Here is a 16,409-nt window from a genome sequence, read left to right as displayed (position 1 = left end):
TTCCCTGATATTCAACTAGGTATCACTTTAAAATTTGTAAAAAAAAAATCATGAATGTGAACCGGGAGAACAAACAAAAAAAAATTGGAAGGCTTCAGATTATCACATACGATTCTAATCCGTTGATCAATTATTGCTAAAAAAAACCAGTAACAAGAGCACTATTTTTGTCCTTGAATATTGAGAGCTCTTGTCGACATGGTCAACATGAGATCCTAATCAACATGACTCATAATCAAAAGCAGAATGAAGTTTCGGGCGACTGTTTTCACAAATTTCATGGTGAATTCGTGCCAATCATTGATAAATTTGGTCATTATACTTTAAAATAAGCAATCCACATTATCTATGTAAGATAAGCTCTAAAAATCCGATCCCAGTGGTTTCCTTATTTATAAAGAAAATCCATGAAATCTGGAAAATTAGTCTAGAATCGAAAATGTTAACTATAACTTTTGCGAAGTTTCTTTGAAAATCTGTAAAGCTATGATTTTTTTTTAGGTAAACCTCATTAAAAATCTCTATGATATGATCTTTTACGGAACATCCAATTTTAATACAGTTTTTACATCGTTTGCAAGAAAAAATCGGTACTTCGTGGAAAAATTTCTCGAAAATACGCAAAGGTATGAAATTTTAAGTAAAAAAATTTCAATAACTTCCAATGTTGAGGAGACAGTGATTTCTCTTTAAAAAAAACTATATTTTTCACGCTATTTGTCATCGCTGTGGTATAGCTTCAGACTTTTGAAAGTAAGTTATGAAGAAAAGAACCATTTGTTAGATAAAAAAGCTTGTCTCGAATAAATGGTTCAATCTATTATACGAACCAAAAAAAGCCTTCAAATTTTTAGTTTAAAGAAAATAAAAAGGGAAGCAAATGTAGGCTATCCAGAGAGGGAAAATAATTAAATGCTTTTGGTACAATGGAAAACCCTTAAAGATAAAGTAGATGAAGTAATACTCAGGTTATTTAAGACGGTTTCTCCGATACAAAAAAATCGCAGGAAAGTTTTTCTGGGATTCAAGAAATCAAGATTGAGAACTGGAACTGAAACACAACGCTTAGTTTTAAACAAAATTTTTAATAAAAAAAAATTGGTTTCCACCATTTGTTGCGAAAAATAAGGTATCTGAGGAAGTTTAAATGATTGAAAAAGGAATTTTAGTCATAAAATTTTGATGAAGATTCAACGTCCAACTTAAAAGAGAGTGATTTCCAAAAGAAAAATATCTTCACAAGAGACATTCAAGTGATGAGTTGTACAATTGGATTGATTTTTTTCAAGTGTTATTAGTGACACTTAACCAGTAATGATATTTGTGTCAAGCTGGAATAATTGTTTTAAGAAAATAGTTCAAATTTATAAAAACCCGAAAAAAAGATGTCTTGGTTTGGAAGAACAAATGTGTGCAAAAAACTTAAAATCAACTAAGAAATTTACATAAAAAGTAACCAAGATTTAGCGATATACTTTTTCAATTCCAGCTGATATTGTCTGCTTTGCATATGAAAAATTGTGTTAAATTTTTATTCCAAATAAATGATACACGAATTCGATTTCTCTATTGTTCTTGAGTATTTATTCGTAAACAATTTGTTATCATAAAAGAATGACGTTTAATTTTAATACTTTTCTATAATTATGCATGAAGCTTTAAAAATTCTTAGTAAGTGATATTTTGAGTGCGACCCACCGAAAGGATATTTAACACAATTTGGCCCGATTTTTTCAAAAGGTTACACGTTACAGATAAGAGAACGAATGACATCAAAAATCTCAAATTTTTCCAGGGTAAACTGCAGAATAACACGATTTTTTTTTCTTACCATTAAAAACACAGATTATAACTCTGAACTTTGAATAAATATTTCTAGTAACATTTCTGAATCTGAAACTCACTTCAATATTGAAAATATATTAACAGTGTTGAATCAGTATTTTTTCTTTATTTGTGACACTTTACCAACGTTTTGACATTCGTGTCAAGAATCAGTATTGTTATTTTGATAATGAGTATGAATTCTGACTAAAATCCATGAGCAAATTTTGGAATTAAATTTACAATTCTGAGTTCTGAAGTTTTATAATAAATTTTAATTCTATGATATTTTTGAATTCAATTTCATTAAGCTGGATTTGATCTCAACGTATTGGTTGAACCAAATTAATGATAAAGTATGAGCAGGCAATGTGTTTGCTGCATTGTAGAAGATATCAAAATAATTTTTTTTAATTGGATTTTAATTTTAACATTTATTGAAATTTTTATAAAAAATATATTTGTTCCTAAAAAAAGGAAAAGGAAAGACGTACATTTTAAAAATGCTTTCGTTTTTGAATTTGGATTTTGTTACATTTTTCCTTATAAATTCTATAAATTGAAGCAGACACAATAATCAAATTTAAATGATTTATCTATAAAATTTAAATAAATCTGTTAAACCAAACTTATGAAATTGAACTTTATTGAAAATTTCAGTGTTTACAGAGATTTTAAATCACCTATTTCTTAAAAATATTTCACAGCATCAAAATCTAAAGTCTGAAAATATAATTTATTTCAATAGGGTTTTAGATCTAGAATTATTATCTTGATAGTCAAATCTCAAACATGGTGACAAGACTCATCAAATCTGATCACAAATTTATCTAAAATAGTTGGATACCATCTTGAGTGCTTTTTTATTTTCAATTATTTATTAAGTATTTTTTGTGTTGTTTTTTATCAATTTCAAGAATAAGTTTCTTTTAAACAATTGAACCCATTTGATAATATAACCGAATAATAGAAAATCTGAACAATCCAGTCTTCATTCAGATAAATAACAAATGTTAAAGTTTTTCTTAACCATCTGGACTCTAGCTCTATAAAAATCGATAAAAATTCTTCATATGAATTCCTTTCTGAACAGTGTGACAAATTCAGAACGAATTTTGATATCAAAACTGATGATTTCCCAGTAAAATTTTTCTTTTTAATATCATGTGAGATTTGAATTGTGTTGATATATTCATTTCATTTCATTGTTGATATTTTATTCCATTGAGGAATTGAGAATGTTATTTGAAATGTGTATTATAGTTATAATTTTTTTTAGGCGCAGACTGAATGACGCGATTTTCCGAAAATTATTCGTTGCAAGTTTATTAGAACTGCCTTCTACACAAAAAATAAGCTTCAACTCGGTTATCTGATGAGAAACTAAGTCGCAATCTTGGACAAAGTTGTTCAACAAAAATTTCCAAAAGAGAATTTAAAAATTTACAAAAAAACGATTAGCCCGGTTTCACAATTAAAAAAAAATCATTTTCATAGAACAATCTTCAAAAAAAAATCAGGGATGAGGTTTAAACAAAAAGAAATCTTCAGATTTCAGTCTTAAAAAAACTTAAATACTACTTTAAATTAACTCAATTCGTTATTCACGCTACTCATGCAACTTTTCGCAAACATAATAAAGTTTTCATCACCCTTGGTATGCTCAAGTGTTGCAATGGATAAATTAATTTTTAATGCTTGGCCAAATAAAAAAAAATTCATGTAACACAAATCAGTCAGTATAATAAATATTGAGAATATATATGACTGTTTTCATCAGTCGTAGTGTTTGGGGTCTCCCCATATAAATTTTCTCTAGGCTATCTCGAAGACTGTATTCGACTCTGTACCATGAGTGCAAGTTCTGCAAGTTTAAAATGCGGGGGAAAAAATAAACAGCAATTTGAAATACAATCAAAAAAATTTAAAGGGATCAACGTACGATATTTAAACCAAATTGAATTGATTTTTGATTTAATGACTGTTTAAATAAAAAATGTTTCCTGGATGAAGCAGCATTTTTCACATAAAAATCCTTCATTTTCAACTTCTATTGCATAAACATCGGTAAACACGCTTCTAAAACGTTCCTGCAGGATTGAAGCTGCCACAAGCCTTTAACAAACATGCTCAACGCGATTCGTACGGGATGGGATTTTCCATACTCGACAACTGTCGTCAGTATTCGCGACGATCCTCCGAGTCCCTCAATTACCAGATAAGATACACAAGAAGGGAGAAAGTGAGAAGGTAAAATAGGTATGTGGGTGGAAGGATGAATCTGCTCATCTAATGGGATAACGAAATGGAGCAGCAACAGAAGCTTCGCAAAACAATCGCTCGAACAATATTTGTGAAACGCTAGACGCTCATGATGAACATCCATCCATATCCTATCCGCTTCATCCGCCCACCTCTCAAGTATATGCCAGTAGTATGAAAGGGGTGGATTGTGGGAGTGCAAACTTGTTCCAAGCATCAGAAGGGCCTCCAGATGGTGCCTACATCCTACTAGTAGTAGCTAGTCAGTGAGTGAGCTGCCCCGGTTCTGTTTGTGTTTACCTTCTGTAACATATTCCTTGCCTTGAATAATGTGCTGCTGCTGCTGCTTGCAGCCTGTGTGTATAATAGTCAAGTGGAACGTGGCAGAAGACTAATATTTTCCATAATTTGATTTCTGAAGGTTCCTCCACTTGGTTAAGCAAATATTATGCTTCCCGGATAAAAGTACGCATTCAAACTTCAGTTTTTTTTTCGAGTTGAGCTTTTGAGCGTTGTGATGTGAAACATTCCGTTCTACACCTTGAAACATTTTGTTGAAATTGCTTTCCCATCAATTTGCAACTAGCAGTGTGATTGAAGTCGAAAAAACCCCGAATCAATGGGCAAAGTCCAAACAACAAATAACTCGGACGCGTGCCGGCAGTTTTTGGGAGGTCAGCAAATTTGGTATTATAAAACGGCCTGGCCTCCGCCAGTCAAATCATCAGTTGCAGTTGTTCCTCCAGTAAGAGTTCTTCCAAGTAATTTCTTAACTCCACCATGAACAAGTTCATCGCTTTGGCTGTCCTGTCGGTGTTGGCCTGTGCCTCGGCTGACAAATACGAAGCCCCTGCTAAGGCCGGTGGTTATGGAGGATACGCCGCACCTGCTCCAGCTCACGGAGGATACGGTGGCCACGCCTCGGCCGGAGGTCATGGAGGATATGCCGCTGCCCCAGCTGCTTCCCACCACGGAGGATACGCTCCAGCTCCAGCTCACGGAGGTCATGGTGGATACGCCCCGGCCCCAGTTGCCCACCACCCGGTTGTCCACACCTACGCTGCCAAGGCCCCGGCTGCCAAGTGTGGAGCTAACCTGCTGGTCGGCTGTGCCCCAAGCGTTGCCCACGTTCCCTGCGTCCCAGTCCATGGTGGCCATGGAGGATACGGACACGGTGGCCATGGTGCTGCTGCTGCCCACCACGGAGGAGCTGCCCACGGTTATGGAGGACACGCCGCTGCTGCCCCAAGCCACTACGGAGGATACCGCGCCGGAGCCGAAACCGAAGCCTTCGACCAGTTCGAGGAATAAGGTGTAGATGACATCTTTCGGAGTCAACTACGCATGGAAACAATACTCGAATCTTGATCTCGATCCTGGACGAAGATACTCGGAACAGTTCGGATTTGACGCAATGGAATTCTTATGTTATGTTTGTAGAGTCAACCAATAAATTGTCAGTCTTTATAAACCAAAATTTTTTTCACGATTTTTTTCCATCCGAAATTTTGATATTTTTTATCATCAAGAATTTGAAGCTGTTAAATAGATGCGTTTTAAATAAGATCGAGTTCATCTTTTATGTCGTTATAAGCACACACATAAAACATGTTTTATGGTTAATTTGAACTATGACAAGACTTACTTCGAATAATACTTAAAAAAAATTTTCATGGCTTTTTCATACTTTATTGACACTTTTACACTTTAAGTATCTACTGGTGAAGTCAAATAAAAACCACGTTAAAACCAAAATTAATGTTCCTCAGTTAGCAGTTATTCTTTCCGATAAATTCTTGTATTCATTGTTTTAGAGTTGTCGTTAATACATGAGTAAAGAAAATCTGAACTGGCCAAATAACAAAGAAATCATTTCTTCGTATTCAGTTCGGTTTCATGCGAACCTCATCAAGGTAAATAAATCATCATTTGAATATACAAATGGACATAAACTTACTACTTAGCTTAACCTTGAGTGTGTTACAGAACTTATATTTGTGGGAAATTTAGAAAAAAAACAATCTTAAATAATCTTACTCTTACCAACTTATCCTACTTTTAACAAATGTAGAACTTGTATAGTAAAAGTGAGGTTATTATTATGATGTCAGACATTTTGGGTTCGAACTTTTAGTATTGGCTGTAGATTTTGAGTTCTACCCGTTATCGCCATAACTATGTAGGGGAGAATGATGATATTTGATCCCTGCGGATACTTGATTCTCGAAACTGGAATGTTTTGTATAGATCAAATTTCTTTAAAAATATACCAAATAGGACAAAACAAGAAACCTTTTAAAAAAATAAAATTTCAAAACTTTGCTTTGAGTTATAGCACTTTGTTTGAAAAATCTAGCAAAATGCGACTTCAAGATGTTTTTATCATTTTAATTGTATCCCACACGAAAACATTATAATTAAAAATATTTATTTCAATATGTCAATCGTTAGAGTATAAATTGAACTTCTGGATTCTGGATATCATACTTTCAAAGCAATTGTAAACTCTCAATTCAATTTTAAGAAAAAGTTTTCAAAAATGTATATGTATGATCCCTCAAGTCCAAAGAGATATTTTTTTCCTTCAGAATGGATGTTGATCATTGGTAAGCACGAAATTATCCCTTCGTTTCAAAAAGTAAAAAATTTGCAACAAATAATACATGAAAAATGTGAAAAATCGTTTTTAAAAAAAAATTCTCGATCATTTCCAACTGATAAAAATTATGTTTAAGGAAAAATAAAAAATCAAGAAATGAAGGGTTAAAAATATTCATTGAATGATGTATATTTATCCAATAATTTCTTGATTAAAAAGACTGAAAAAAGTGTTTTAATCCGAAAATTAGAAAATTAAGCACTTATAATGATAAAAGGATAGTCATCAGACCTTGAGAATTCTTGTTGTCTGACACTTATAAAGTGTGAAATGAAAACTAATCTGGCTATCTCGATAAAAAAAGTCATTGGAACTTTTATCTTTAGATCTTGGAAGATTTTTCCCAAAGCTTAGGGCACCCTGATTAAAGGCTCAAGTCTTCTTGAATATAAAATCAAGTCTCCTTTAACTTTCTACCTCTTTTAGTCCTTCAGAGACCATTCTAAATCATCCGATGTTGATATTACAAGCTGTCAGAAAATACTAAAGAATGCAATCTGCAAAATTGCTCCAAAAAAAATACTGATAATAAGAAAAAATAGAATCAAGTATCCTCATTCTCCCCTACTATCCTATTCGAATCGACACATGTACGAAGTTTTATTTGTAAAAAGCATCTTAGAGACCGTACTGATCGATCTTTCTAACTTTCAGTTTTTGATTATTTTATATCCCTCTCATCAAGGCTGTGCGAATAATGGGGTGGGGGGAGGTGAGTTTTAAGGGTTTACCTCCCCCATGAAGATATTTTTAAAGTAATTTGTTTCAATTTATTGTAGTAACGGAATATGCGTTGATCCCAAAAGGTAATTAAAAACAACTATTCACAAAAATGTCTGAAAATTGGCTCGCTTCCGTTGGAACTAAGTACTACATCACATCCTATGTCACCTTTAGACTAAGATATTTCATTTCACGACATTCGAGACTATACGCGTTAACCAATTGAAACATATTTAAAATTTTAAATTTCGAATTGCAACTCCACAAAACCTTTGTATTGAAACTTTAATCTTAACACTCAAAAACATTCCCTCTTCTTTGGAACGGGGTGTCTTTAAGAACTTTAACAACTTAACGATTTCAGAATTTGAAACCAACAATTTTAACATCAAATTACATTCATCAAATACCTATTTTACACATCATCAAGCTGGCATCCATGTGACAAATGCTTACCACTCTTAAAAGTCAACAGAGTTTGCAAAAAAAAAGTCACACCTAATTCGGATCCGTAAATTTATTACTTATTATTTTGATTTAGAATTAAATCTTTTATGTCATTACAAATTTCATGCAGATATGGAATATGCTTAAAAAAAAAACTTTAGCCCCAATTTTGTTTTATGTTTCTTGTCCTTCTAAACTTTCAATTACACATTCAAAATGGTTTTGAATACACAAGCCCATAAAATTAATATTTTCCGTGGTGCATAGAATTTAAGAAATAGCTTTAGGTTAATTTGGGTACCCTTAATTGAAATCACAATTATTAGTTTTTTTTCTATCAGCTTTTGTTTTTCAAATTACTGTTGAAAACATGTCCACATCTTTTAAAAAAAATTCTACATTTTTCTGAAAAAAACTGTTTTTTGCTACCAAAATTAAAAACAAAATTTAATCAATGGTAAACTTTCTAGAAGCCCACTAGAAATGTTGACTTTTACGAAAAATGCAGAGAAGTATTCTTCTCGTTTTTTTACCTTATCTATAAAGTATGGAAATATTAACGATTTTATACGTTATTTTAAATCAAATTGAATATTGGATATTATTTAAACAGAAGTCAAATAAAATTTGATATAAATAAAAAAATTTAAGAAATTCAGTAATGTCAGAAATACTTGTAAAGATATCTTTTCGAATTAATGAAAAATGTAGAATTTAACTTTTTATAATTTATATATTTATAAGATACATTTTTCTTTGTTTCTCAATTTTACATTTTTGTGTTTTAAAAACATTATTTTCTTAGAAACCATCCTAAATAAATTTAAAAGAGAAAAATATTGTTTGTATCATTTGTCCTTGACCCATTATTGATATTGATTGCGACAATATATTCAGGTTTCATTGTAATTATTTTAATACTTTCATCGATCTTGATTTAAGCTAATATCTCTGAAAAGATCAGTAAATAATTCGAAGATTCTCCACTTATGCTTTGTAATGTACAATATTAACTAAATTAGTATTGGTTTTTTGTTTTCAGAATTTTGGAGAGTAGTATAGTTCTTAGAATTTCATATTTTTGTTTTCACCAGTTTCTTAATGATTGTTCAAGATATCAATTCCAAACTAAGACTTTTTAATTACCTATAAGTTTTCAATGATGAATTGAACATGTTTCAGTTTAAATATATAAAGTCAATATTGTTAACTACAAAGACATTGCCTTTTATTTCAATAACTGAAAAAATAAATTATAAAAATTCGTCAAAGTCAGAGATTTGAGCACTGGCGCTCTTGAAAAAAAATCGTTCGAGAATCGAAAATTTTCATTTCAAACCACGATTTCAAAATGACTTTTTTCCATATTCATGTTTTATTCCGGACATAAACTGAAATTTATTTTTGAATTTGGATTCAATTTCTAATTTAATCTAGTTTCATTTTCGATTTTATCTATTTCTGCTTTTTTATGTCCGAAGATTTAAATTCTTGTTTGTGATTAACATGAAATTTTTCCACATAAACATCAATAATCAAATTTAAAGTTAAAATACCTCGAAACTTTTTTCTTCTTTCGAAAACCTTTAAGTTGAGTTTAAAATTGAGAAAAAATGGTTGGTTTTCAAAAATTTCAAATGAAAGTATAAATGAAATTTCAAAATCTTGAATATGTATCTATTTTTTTGAAGGCTCACCAACAAACACCCTTCCTGTAGACTTATGTGAGAGTTCAACTTTTTCCCTTAGGAAATCTATAGTTTTGGTGTAGTTTTTGTTGTTTTTTGAGGTTAATTTTTTTTTAAATAGGGACATTTTCAAAAAGTAAGCCAGCCTTGGAATAAAGGCTAAACATCCTATCAAATGGTAATGTTTGAAGGAAAAAAATTAAGCAAATTAATGCCATGGCCTAGGGAATTGAATGAAGGTAAAATTTCACTTATTTTTGTAGTTTAAATTTTATAAGTAATGTTTAAAAATTAAGCATCCTAATTTATACAGCATCATTGTCCATCTTCCGATTTTAATTGGTGTTCGGCCGTAGCACATTCAGGACCGAGAGTTGTTTTTTTGGGCCGCAAGGAAATCTTAACCAAGAAACGCCGAAATTCAGCATTGTATATCTCAAAATTCACTAGACCAAAAGTTACAAATTTAGTATCTTCGAGCCACCGAAAGTGTTGTGTTGAATTTTGAAGAGTTTCATCGTAAATTTCATATAATTTGAGTTTGTTCCGAACTGTCTTTGCAATTGATAAACTAGCAATTGTAAATATTATGAAGGTGTTTTGTATCCTTTATGATCAAGAAAACTCGTTAAAACCGTCAAAATAGAGACTGACCAATGTTACTCCGAAGTATCCAATTCTAAACAAAGACTAAACCGATTTATAACTTGAATTTAACCCTTCATTTCATGATTTTTTATTTTTCGTTAAAAATCATTTTAAACAGTTGCAAATGATGAGTACATCAAGAAAAAAAATTAAAATAAAATACGATTTTTCACTTTTTCTATACATTAATTGTTGCAAATTTGTAGCTTTATGAAACGAAGGGTTAAAGTAGTTTAATATATTTCTGCAATCATGTTTTACGTTCATAGAAGTCCAGTACTGCTATTAAAAATGAGAAACATGCCACATTTCTCTTAACAAAAAAATAATCAAAAAATTAAAAAAAAAAAAGTGATCAATAATACCCCGGATTACAGTACGTAAACGGATCTCGATAAAAGTATTACGACATGACAACAGTAACGATTATTTCTGATTATTTAACTGCTCTAGTTATCTATAATCAAGTAAAAGGTTTATTTTTTAGTTCGACTATATTGACTAAGGTTATAAGAGGTCCAAGACACTTTTATGAATATGTCCGATTCATTCTATGGTGTATCATTAGACTGAGTCGATTTTTGGTTATTTTTGAGTTTTTCAACCCTAGGGTCTAATGAGCTGTTTTTTGGTTCAAAATTCATTCATGATTTTTGTAAAAATTTTCAGTAACTTTTAAATAAGTAAATTTTAACTTTTAGGTTTGTATGGGAAAATATAATAAATTGTTCGAAAAAATTAACATCACATTTATTTCTTCCGTGGAACCGAGTCAACTAGTGAACCTTGTTATAAAAATGTTCATTAATTTTGATCTCAACATTTTGATTTTGTTTATCCATCCCGCTCTATGGCACAACAGTTGAAACAAATTTTAGTACAAGGATAGCATATTTAAAGATCAATTTTGATACAATGTTCAGTTTTTTAAATCATATGAAAACAACATTCTGTTTATAAAAATCTAAGCCAGAAATATATCTGGAAAAAATATTTAATTATTGTTTAGCAAGCGGTTTCTCGGAAAACCAGCGGCTTTTAGGAAAACAGACTAAGTCCCAGAAAGTAATTTTTTTTTATTACACCAGATTTCGACGATTTATGCATTACCAAATCATTTGGCAACAAAATTATTTTTTTAAATGTTAAAGTCGATATTTAAGGAAATTTTTAAGATATCACCAGATTTTGTCGTTTTAGGCAATTTTAAGTCAGTTGGAATAAATTTGAAATTTCGACTTTTCCGATTTTTTTTTGCCAGTCTTTGATGATTTTTGAGGGTCAAAAAATTAAAATTTTGAGCGCTTTGAGGCACCCCTAAATCAAATCCGATTGAGCTTAAATTTTGCATAAGTCGGTTTTTGCTGCCACCCTTAAATGTATATTTAAAAAAATAAAAATAATAAAGTGTGGTCATTTCCCTTTTCCAACTCCATCCAGCATGAATTTCATTTCTGGAATTGAATGAGACTGTTTGTCATAGGTCAAGTCTAAAGATAGTCTAGTCTTAAAAAATTAAGACGAAAATTCATGTTAAAATATTACACAAATTGCAACCATTCATGCATGACAGAAAACATGGATGTCGATTTAAAAATTCAAAGAGCAGTTAGAAATTTGATTCCAAACATAAAAATTTATTAAATGATTCTACAAACACAACATGAGAGTTCCATTGCATCAAATCCGATCAGCTTCCGGATGTCTTCGTCCAAGTTCATGGCCCATCAACTCATCACTGAGATGATCGAGGTTCTATTTTCGAGTATCAACGTTTAGGAAGGGTATCAACTTATTCCTCGAACTGGTCGAAGGCTTCGGTTTCGGCTCCGGCGCGGTATCCTCCGTAGTGGCTTGGGGCAGCAGCGGCGTGTCCTCCATAACCGTGGGCAGCTCCTCCGTGGTGGGCAGCAGCAGCACCATGGCCACCGTGTCCGTATCCTCCATGGCCACCATGGACTGGGACGCAGGGAACGTGGGCAACGCTTGGGGCACAGCCGACCAGCAGGTTAGCTCCACACTTGGCAGCCGGGGCCTTGGCAGCGTAGGTGTGGACAACCGGGTGGTGGGCAACTGGGGCCGGGGCGTATCCACCATGACCTCCGTGAGCTGGAGCTGGAGCGTATCCTCCGTGGTGGGAAGCAGCTGGGGCAGCGGCATATCCTCCATGACCTCCGGCCGAGGCGTGGCCACCGTATCCTCCGTGAGCTGGAGCAGGTGCGGCGTATCCTCCATAACCACCGGCCTTAGCAGGGGCTTCGTATTTGTCAGCCGAGGCACAGGCCAACACCGACAGGACAGCCAAAGCGATGAACTTGTTCATGGTGGAGTTAAGAAATTACTTGGAAGAACTCTTACTGGAGGAACAACTGCAACTGATGATTTGACTGGCGGAGGCCAGGCCGTTTTATAATACCAAATTTGCTGACCTCCCAAAAACTGCCGGCACGCGTCCGAGTTATTTGTTGTTTGGACTTTGCCCATTGATTCGGGGTTTTTTTCGGATTCAACTTCCCTGTTGGTAGCATATTATTTTTTATCAGCTTATTGATGCGGTTGCAAAAGGCGCTCCCAACAAGGCTATCAATGATGCATCATTTTGATTTCAATCAGGTTTTTTTATACTATTACTTATTTTATGAAACCTTTGCTGCTGCTAGGGAGACATAAGCATTTAAGGTGAACTTTCTGATTTAAATTTGCAATTGATAACTTTTTTTTTTTTTTTTTTTTTTTTTTTTTTTTTTTGTTTCGATTATAGTCGTTTTACCATCTTTATGGCATTCGCGACTTTATCAACGTTACAGTTGGCGGATCGTTATTGAAAAACTTATCCGGTACAACTGTGTTCGATATTTACTCTTGGGCTCGAACTCGCGGACATCGGCTCAGGAGACAACAGACTTGCCAACTGAGCTATATCACAAGCCCCCAAGCAATTGATAACATATTTTCCATTTCAGTGCTAAATATGTTAGTAAATAATGACATTTAATTAAACGTAGGCTTAGATTAGATAATTTTTACTCTCATTTCTCAGTTCGAAAAATTTCTAAATAATGTTTCAATCAATATTAACGATATTTTCTTTTTATTTCAGATTCAAGAACTCCACTTAAAAAAGGCAAGTGCTATCGAAATGTTTTATATTGGGTTGAAGTTCACATGAAAATTTTGTAATTTATATTTGTTGACTTCTTTCATCTTTTTTTTTCTGACAATAATGTTATGTTAAACAAAAATTTGTGATGAGCCGTTTTTTGAAGAATTGTCAAAACGAAACTTTTTGACCCCAATTTTCCTTGCCAAAGGGCAGCGACAAAATATGTTTTTGATTTGATTTTTTCAATTTTTCAGAACTATGATACACATCCAAATACCTCTACTCCAATCAATTTTATTGCCCATATATATTTTATTGAATCATTAAAATGGAAATCCCGTTACATTCCGAGTTCAAAGCATAACTGGTGGTCAACCGAATGGTTTTACATGCCAAGGGTGGTACATGAAAATCAATTCGTTCCACTTGCCATTCCCCTGAAACCTTCGCCAAGGGACTTCCAAACGGTGCCCAGGGAATTCCATTACTGCAGTATGTTTAATTGATATTTGTTTTCAATTAAATTTCACAAAATTTGTTCACTTTTACACCTCCATTCCGGAATGTTCTCTCGATTCTCAAACTATTCGACTGGCTATGGTCAGGAAAAGTTCTCCCTGGCCATCGTCAGCAGTCTGGTCCGGTCCAGTAGCGGGAAAATTGTGCAAATTGTCTGCTGCCGCCACTTTCCACCAGGGCGGACTTTCTCTGTCTCTTCAACACTTTCCATTTCAGTGAATTTTAGTTGCACATTTGCAGTGAGAGACCGGCGCAAAAGTCATTCATCCAAAATGGCTGCACCGGGGATGGACCATCCAGTCCAATCGGAACTTTCCCGTTTATTTTTCAGAGAGACGGATAAGTAAAAGTAGGAAACGGGGTAAGGTAAGGATGATTTGTAATTTATTCATGTCCTCCCTCTTGGTTTTTGTAATTGTGGAAAATTGTTTAGGTAAATTTCCGTAACATGGTTTAACCGAGAGCGTGGCTTTGCTGATGGTTTTTCCTTTCTGCATGGGTACAAAACTCTCGGTGGGTTTTCCCATTTCCCTATTAGGACACAACAGGGAAAGTGTTTCTATGGATTTGATTGAATTAATGTTTTATAGCGTGATTTACTGTTCATTGGTGCATTCCCGTGGCACTTTTTCTATGTTAGTGTTTTTAGATCTTTATCCATTTGTTGTTTTTAAAGTGAATGAATGTTAATGGTGCCAGGCTTTCATGTAATCAGATGGGAAGAAATTTAATATGGTATCCATGCCCGTTTTGAATGAAAATGCGTGAAAGAAAATGAGTTCTGTAGAACGAATAATAGTTGGTGAGACAAAACAAAACAAGAACAGAAATCTTTTAAAAATTAAAAAAAAATGTATTTCCCTTTAAAAATGTTTAATGAAGCTTAAATTTATCAAATGATGTATCAAACCGTCGAACGGGGCATCAAGCAAAAGCGGCGGTGGAATGATTGTTTTTCATCATATGTGAATTTCATTCATCAACACATTGATTTTTATGATTTCAGCTAGTTAATTTTTTGTAAAAATTCCGCCCCTTAACGTATGCATCATTCTTATGATTTTGCATTTAACAGCTCTATAAAAAATTCAAAGTTTAGTTCGAACAACTAAACAAAAACTGCTTGTGTGATTTTGTACTGAATTTTCTGTCTCTCTCGTGTTTTCTTTCCCCACAAACTATCAAAACAGCGCAACATTTTCAAACATCAACCGAGTGAATACTCTAGTCGAAATTTTTTCACCTGAAAGTATCAATTGGAATCAAGTTCAATTCAAAGAAGTCAACAGCCCAATAAAATAAATCACAAAATATTCATAACGAACCTTTCAAAATTGGCCTGAAAACAGTAAAAAAGATATAGAAAAATCACAAAAAAATCCATTATGGGTAGTTGCGACTTTTATCAAAATTGCAGTGATAAAAAGAGAGACACAAAAAAATCAAATAGGAAAATCAAAAACAAAATATAACATAATTTGTTAGTTTATAAATTTATAAATTTATAGAAAAATCTTTAAATTTTATTGCGTTTCTATAAAATTATGCATTGAAATTAAAGTTTGTTGCAAGCTACCCAATTTTCTGCGTAGGGTGAAAATCGCATGTTTTAGAAAAAGAATAGAAGTATGTCTTAAGAAACTTTTTTTTTCTGGCTACGTCAATTCGACGTCCCATCAACCTTACAACTTTTGATACACAACTGGTATGATTATCTGTGAATATATAATTTTTTTAAGTCATTGCAAAATTGTTCAGGACGGAACTTTATCGTGATAAAATTAATTAAGAAGATACTTTAGAAGATAGACAAACCGTGTCTTCAGAAAAAATGCTGATCATACCATGCGCTTAAATAATCCTTAATCAAATATTGGGACGAGTAATTTTTTGCATTATTAATACATAAAAACTTTTTCAGTGAACAGCCATCATCCCCCCAAGCGGGAAAAACCCGTTAAAAATAATCGAAAATGCTCGAACCTCATAAAAATTTGGAACTATTCCTATATACCCTAGAATTTTCAAAATTTCGTTTCTCTAACAAATTGCAGTCTTTTTTTTTTCATTGAGGTGATCAATTTTCCAATAGGCACTTCAGAAGCATTGGACTTCTATTGGTAGCCTTACTTTCATATCTTTCTTTAAACACTGTAACTATTATTTAATGTTAAAACTCTTAACCTCAATTTTTTTTGCAGAAATAAATTAAAGAAATTTAGTTCTGATTACGTACAACTTTAGTTCCACGAATAACTTTATCGTTTAGGAAACAATTTTTACATTTTTCTCCAAAAATTGCATAGCTTCATTTTGACAGAAAGCATTATTAAGACAACTCAAATGGGTAGATAATTTCAATTAAGAAGATGCATTAAAATTTTAGAACCACACAAGAAGTTTGAAGATGTCCACAACACAAAAGTCTAAGCTCACACTTTACACTAACTCTTCGATTGCTTTCCTCCTTCCATTATTTATCTCTATCTAAGACTCATTCTTATTAGATCTTTAGAAAAAGAACGATCTTCAAGAT

The 16,409-nt window shown here is 32.8% G+C and overlaps 2 protein-coding genes across 2 annotated transcripts; one reads left to right on the top strand and one right to left on the bottom strand.

The window, feature by feature from the left end:
- Positions 1 to 4,854: 4,854 nt before the first annotated feature.
- Positions 4,855 to 5,397, top strand: LOC129742140 (vitelline membrane protein 15a-2-like). The gene has a single exon (XM_055733983.1). It carries the CDS (start codon positions 4,867 to 4,869, stop codon positions 5,395 to 5,397), a length of 531 nt encoding a protein of 176 aa, XP_055589958.1. The 5' UTR covers positions 4,855 to 4,866.
- Positions 5,398 to 12,043: 6,646 nt separating this feature from the next.
- On the bottom strand, positions 12,044 to 12,586 carry LOC129742139 (vitelline membrane protein 15a-2-like). The gene has a single exon (XM_055733982.1). It carries the CDS (start codon positions 12,572 to 12,574, stop codon positions 12,044 to 12,046), a length of 531 nt encoding a protein of 176 aa, XP_055589957.1. The 5' UTR covers positions 12,575 to 12,586.
- Positions 12,587 to 16,409: the final 3,823 nt, after the last annotated feature.

Source organism: Uranotaenia lowii, chromosome 2 (genome assembly GCF_029784155.1).
Source record: "Uranotaenia lowii strain MFRU-FL chromosome 2, ASM2978415v1, whole genome shotgun sequence".
Taxonomy (NCBI): Eukaryota; Metazoa; Arthropoda; class Insecta; order Diptera; family Culicidae; genus Uranotaenia; species Uranotaenia lowii.
The sequence above is the reverse complement of the archived record's forward strand: the minus strand, read 5'-3'. Positions and strand labels throughout refer to the sequence as shown.

Bases quoted from the DNA above. Each gene is read 5' to 3' on its own strand.
- LOC129742140 (XM_055733983.1), top strand. From the start codon at position 4,867: ATGAACAAGTTCATCGCTTTGGCTGTCCTGTCGGTGTTGGCCTGTGCC.
- LOC129742139 (XM_055733982.1), bottom strand. From the start codon at position 12,574: ATGAACAAGTTCATCGCTTTGGCTGTCCTGTCGGTGTTGGCCTGTGCC.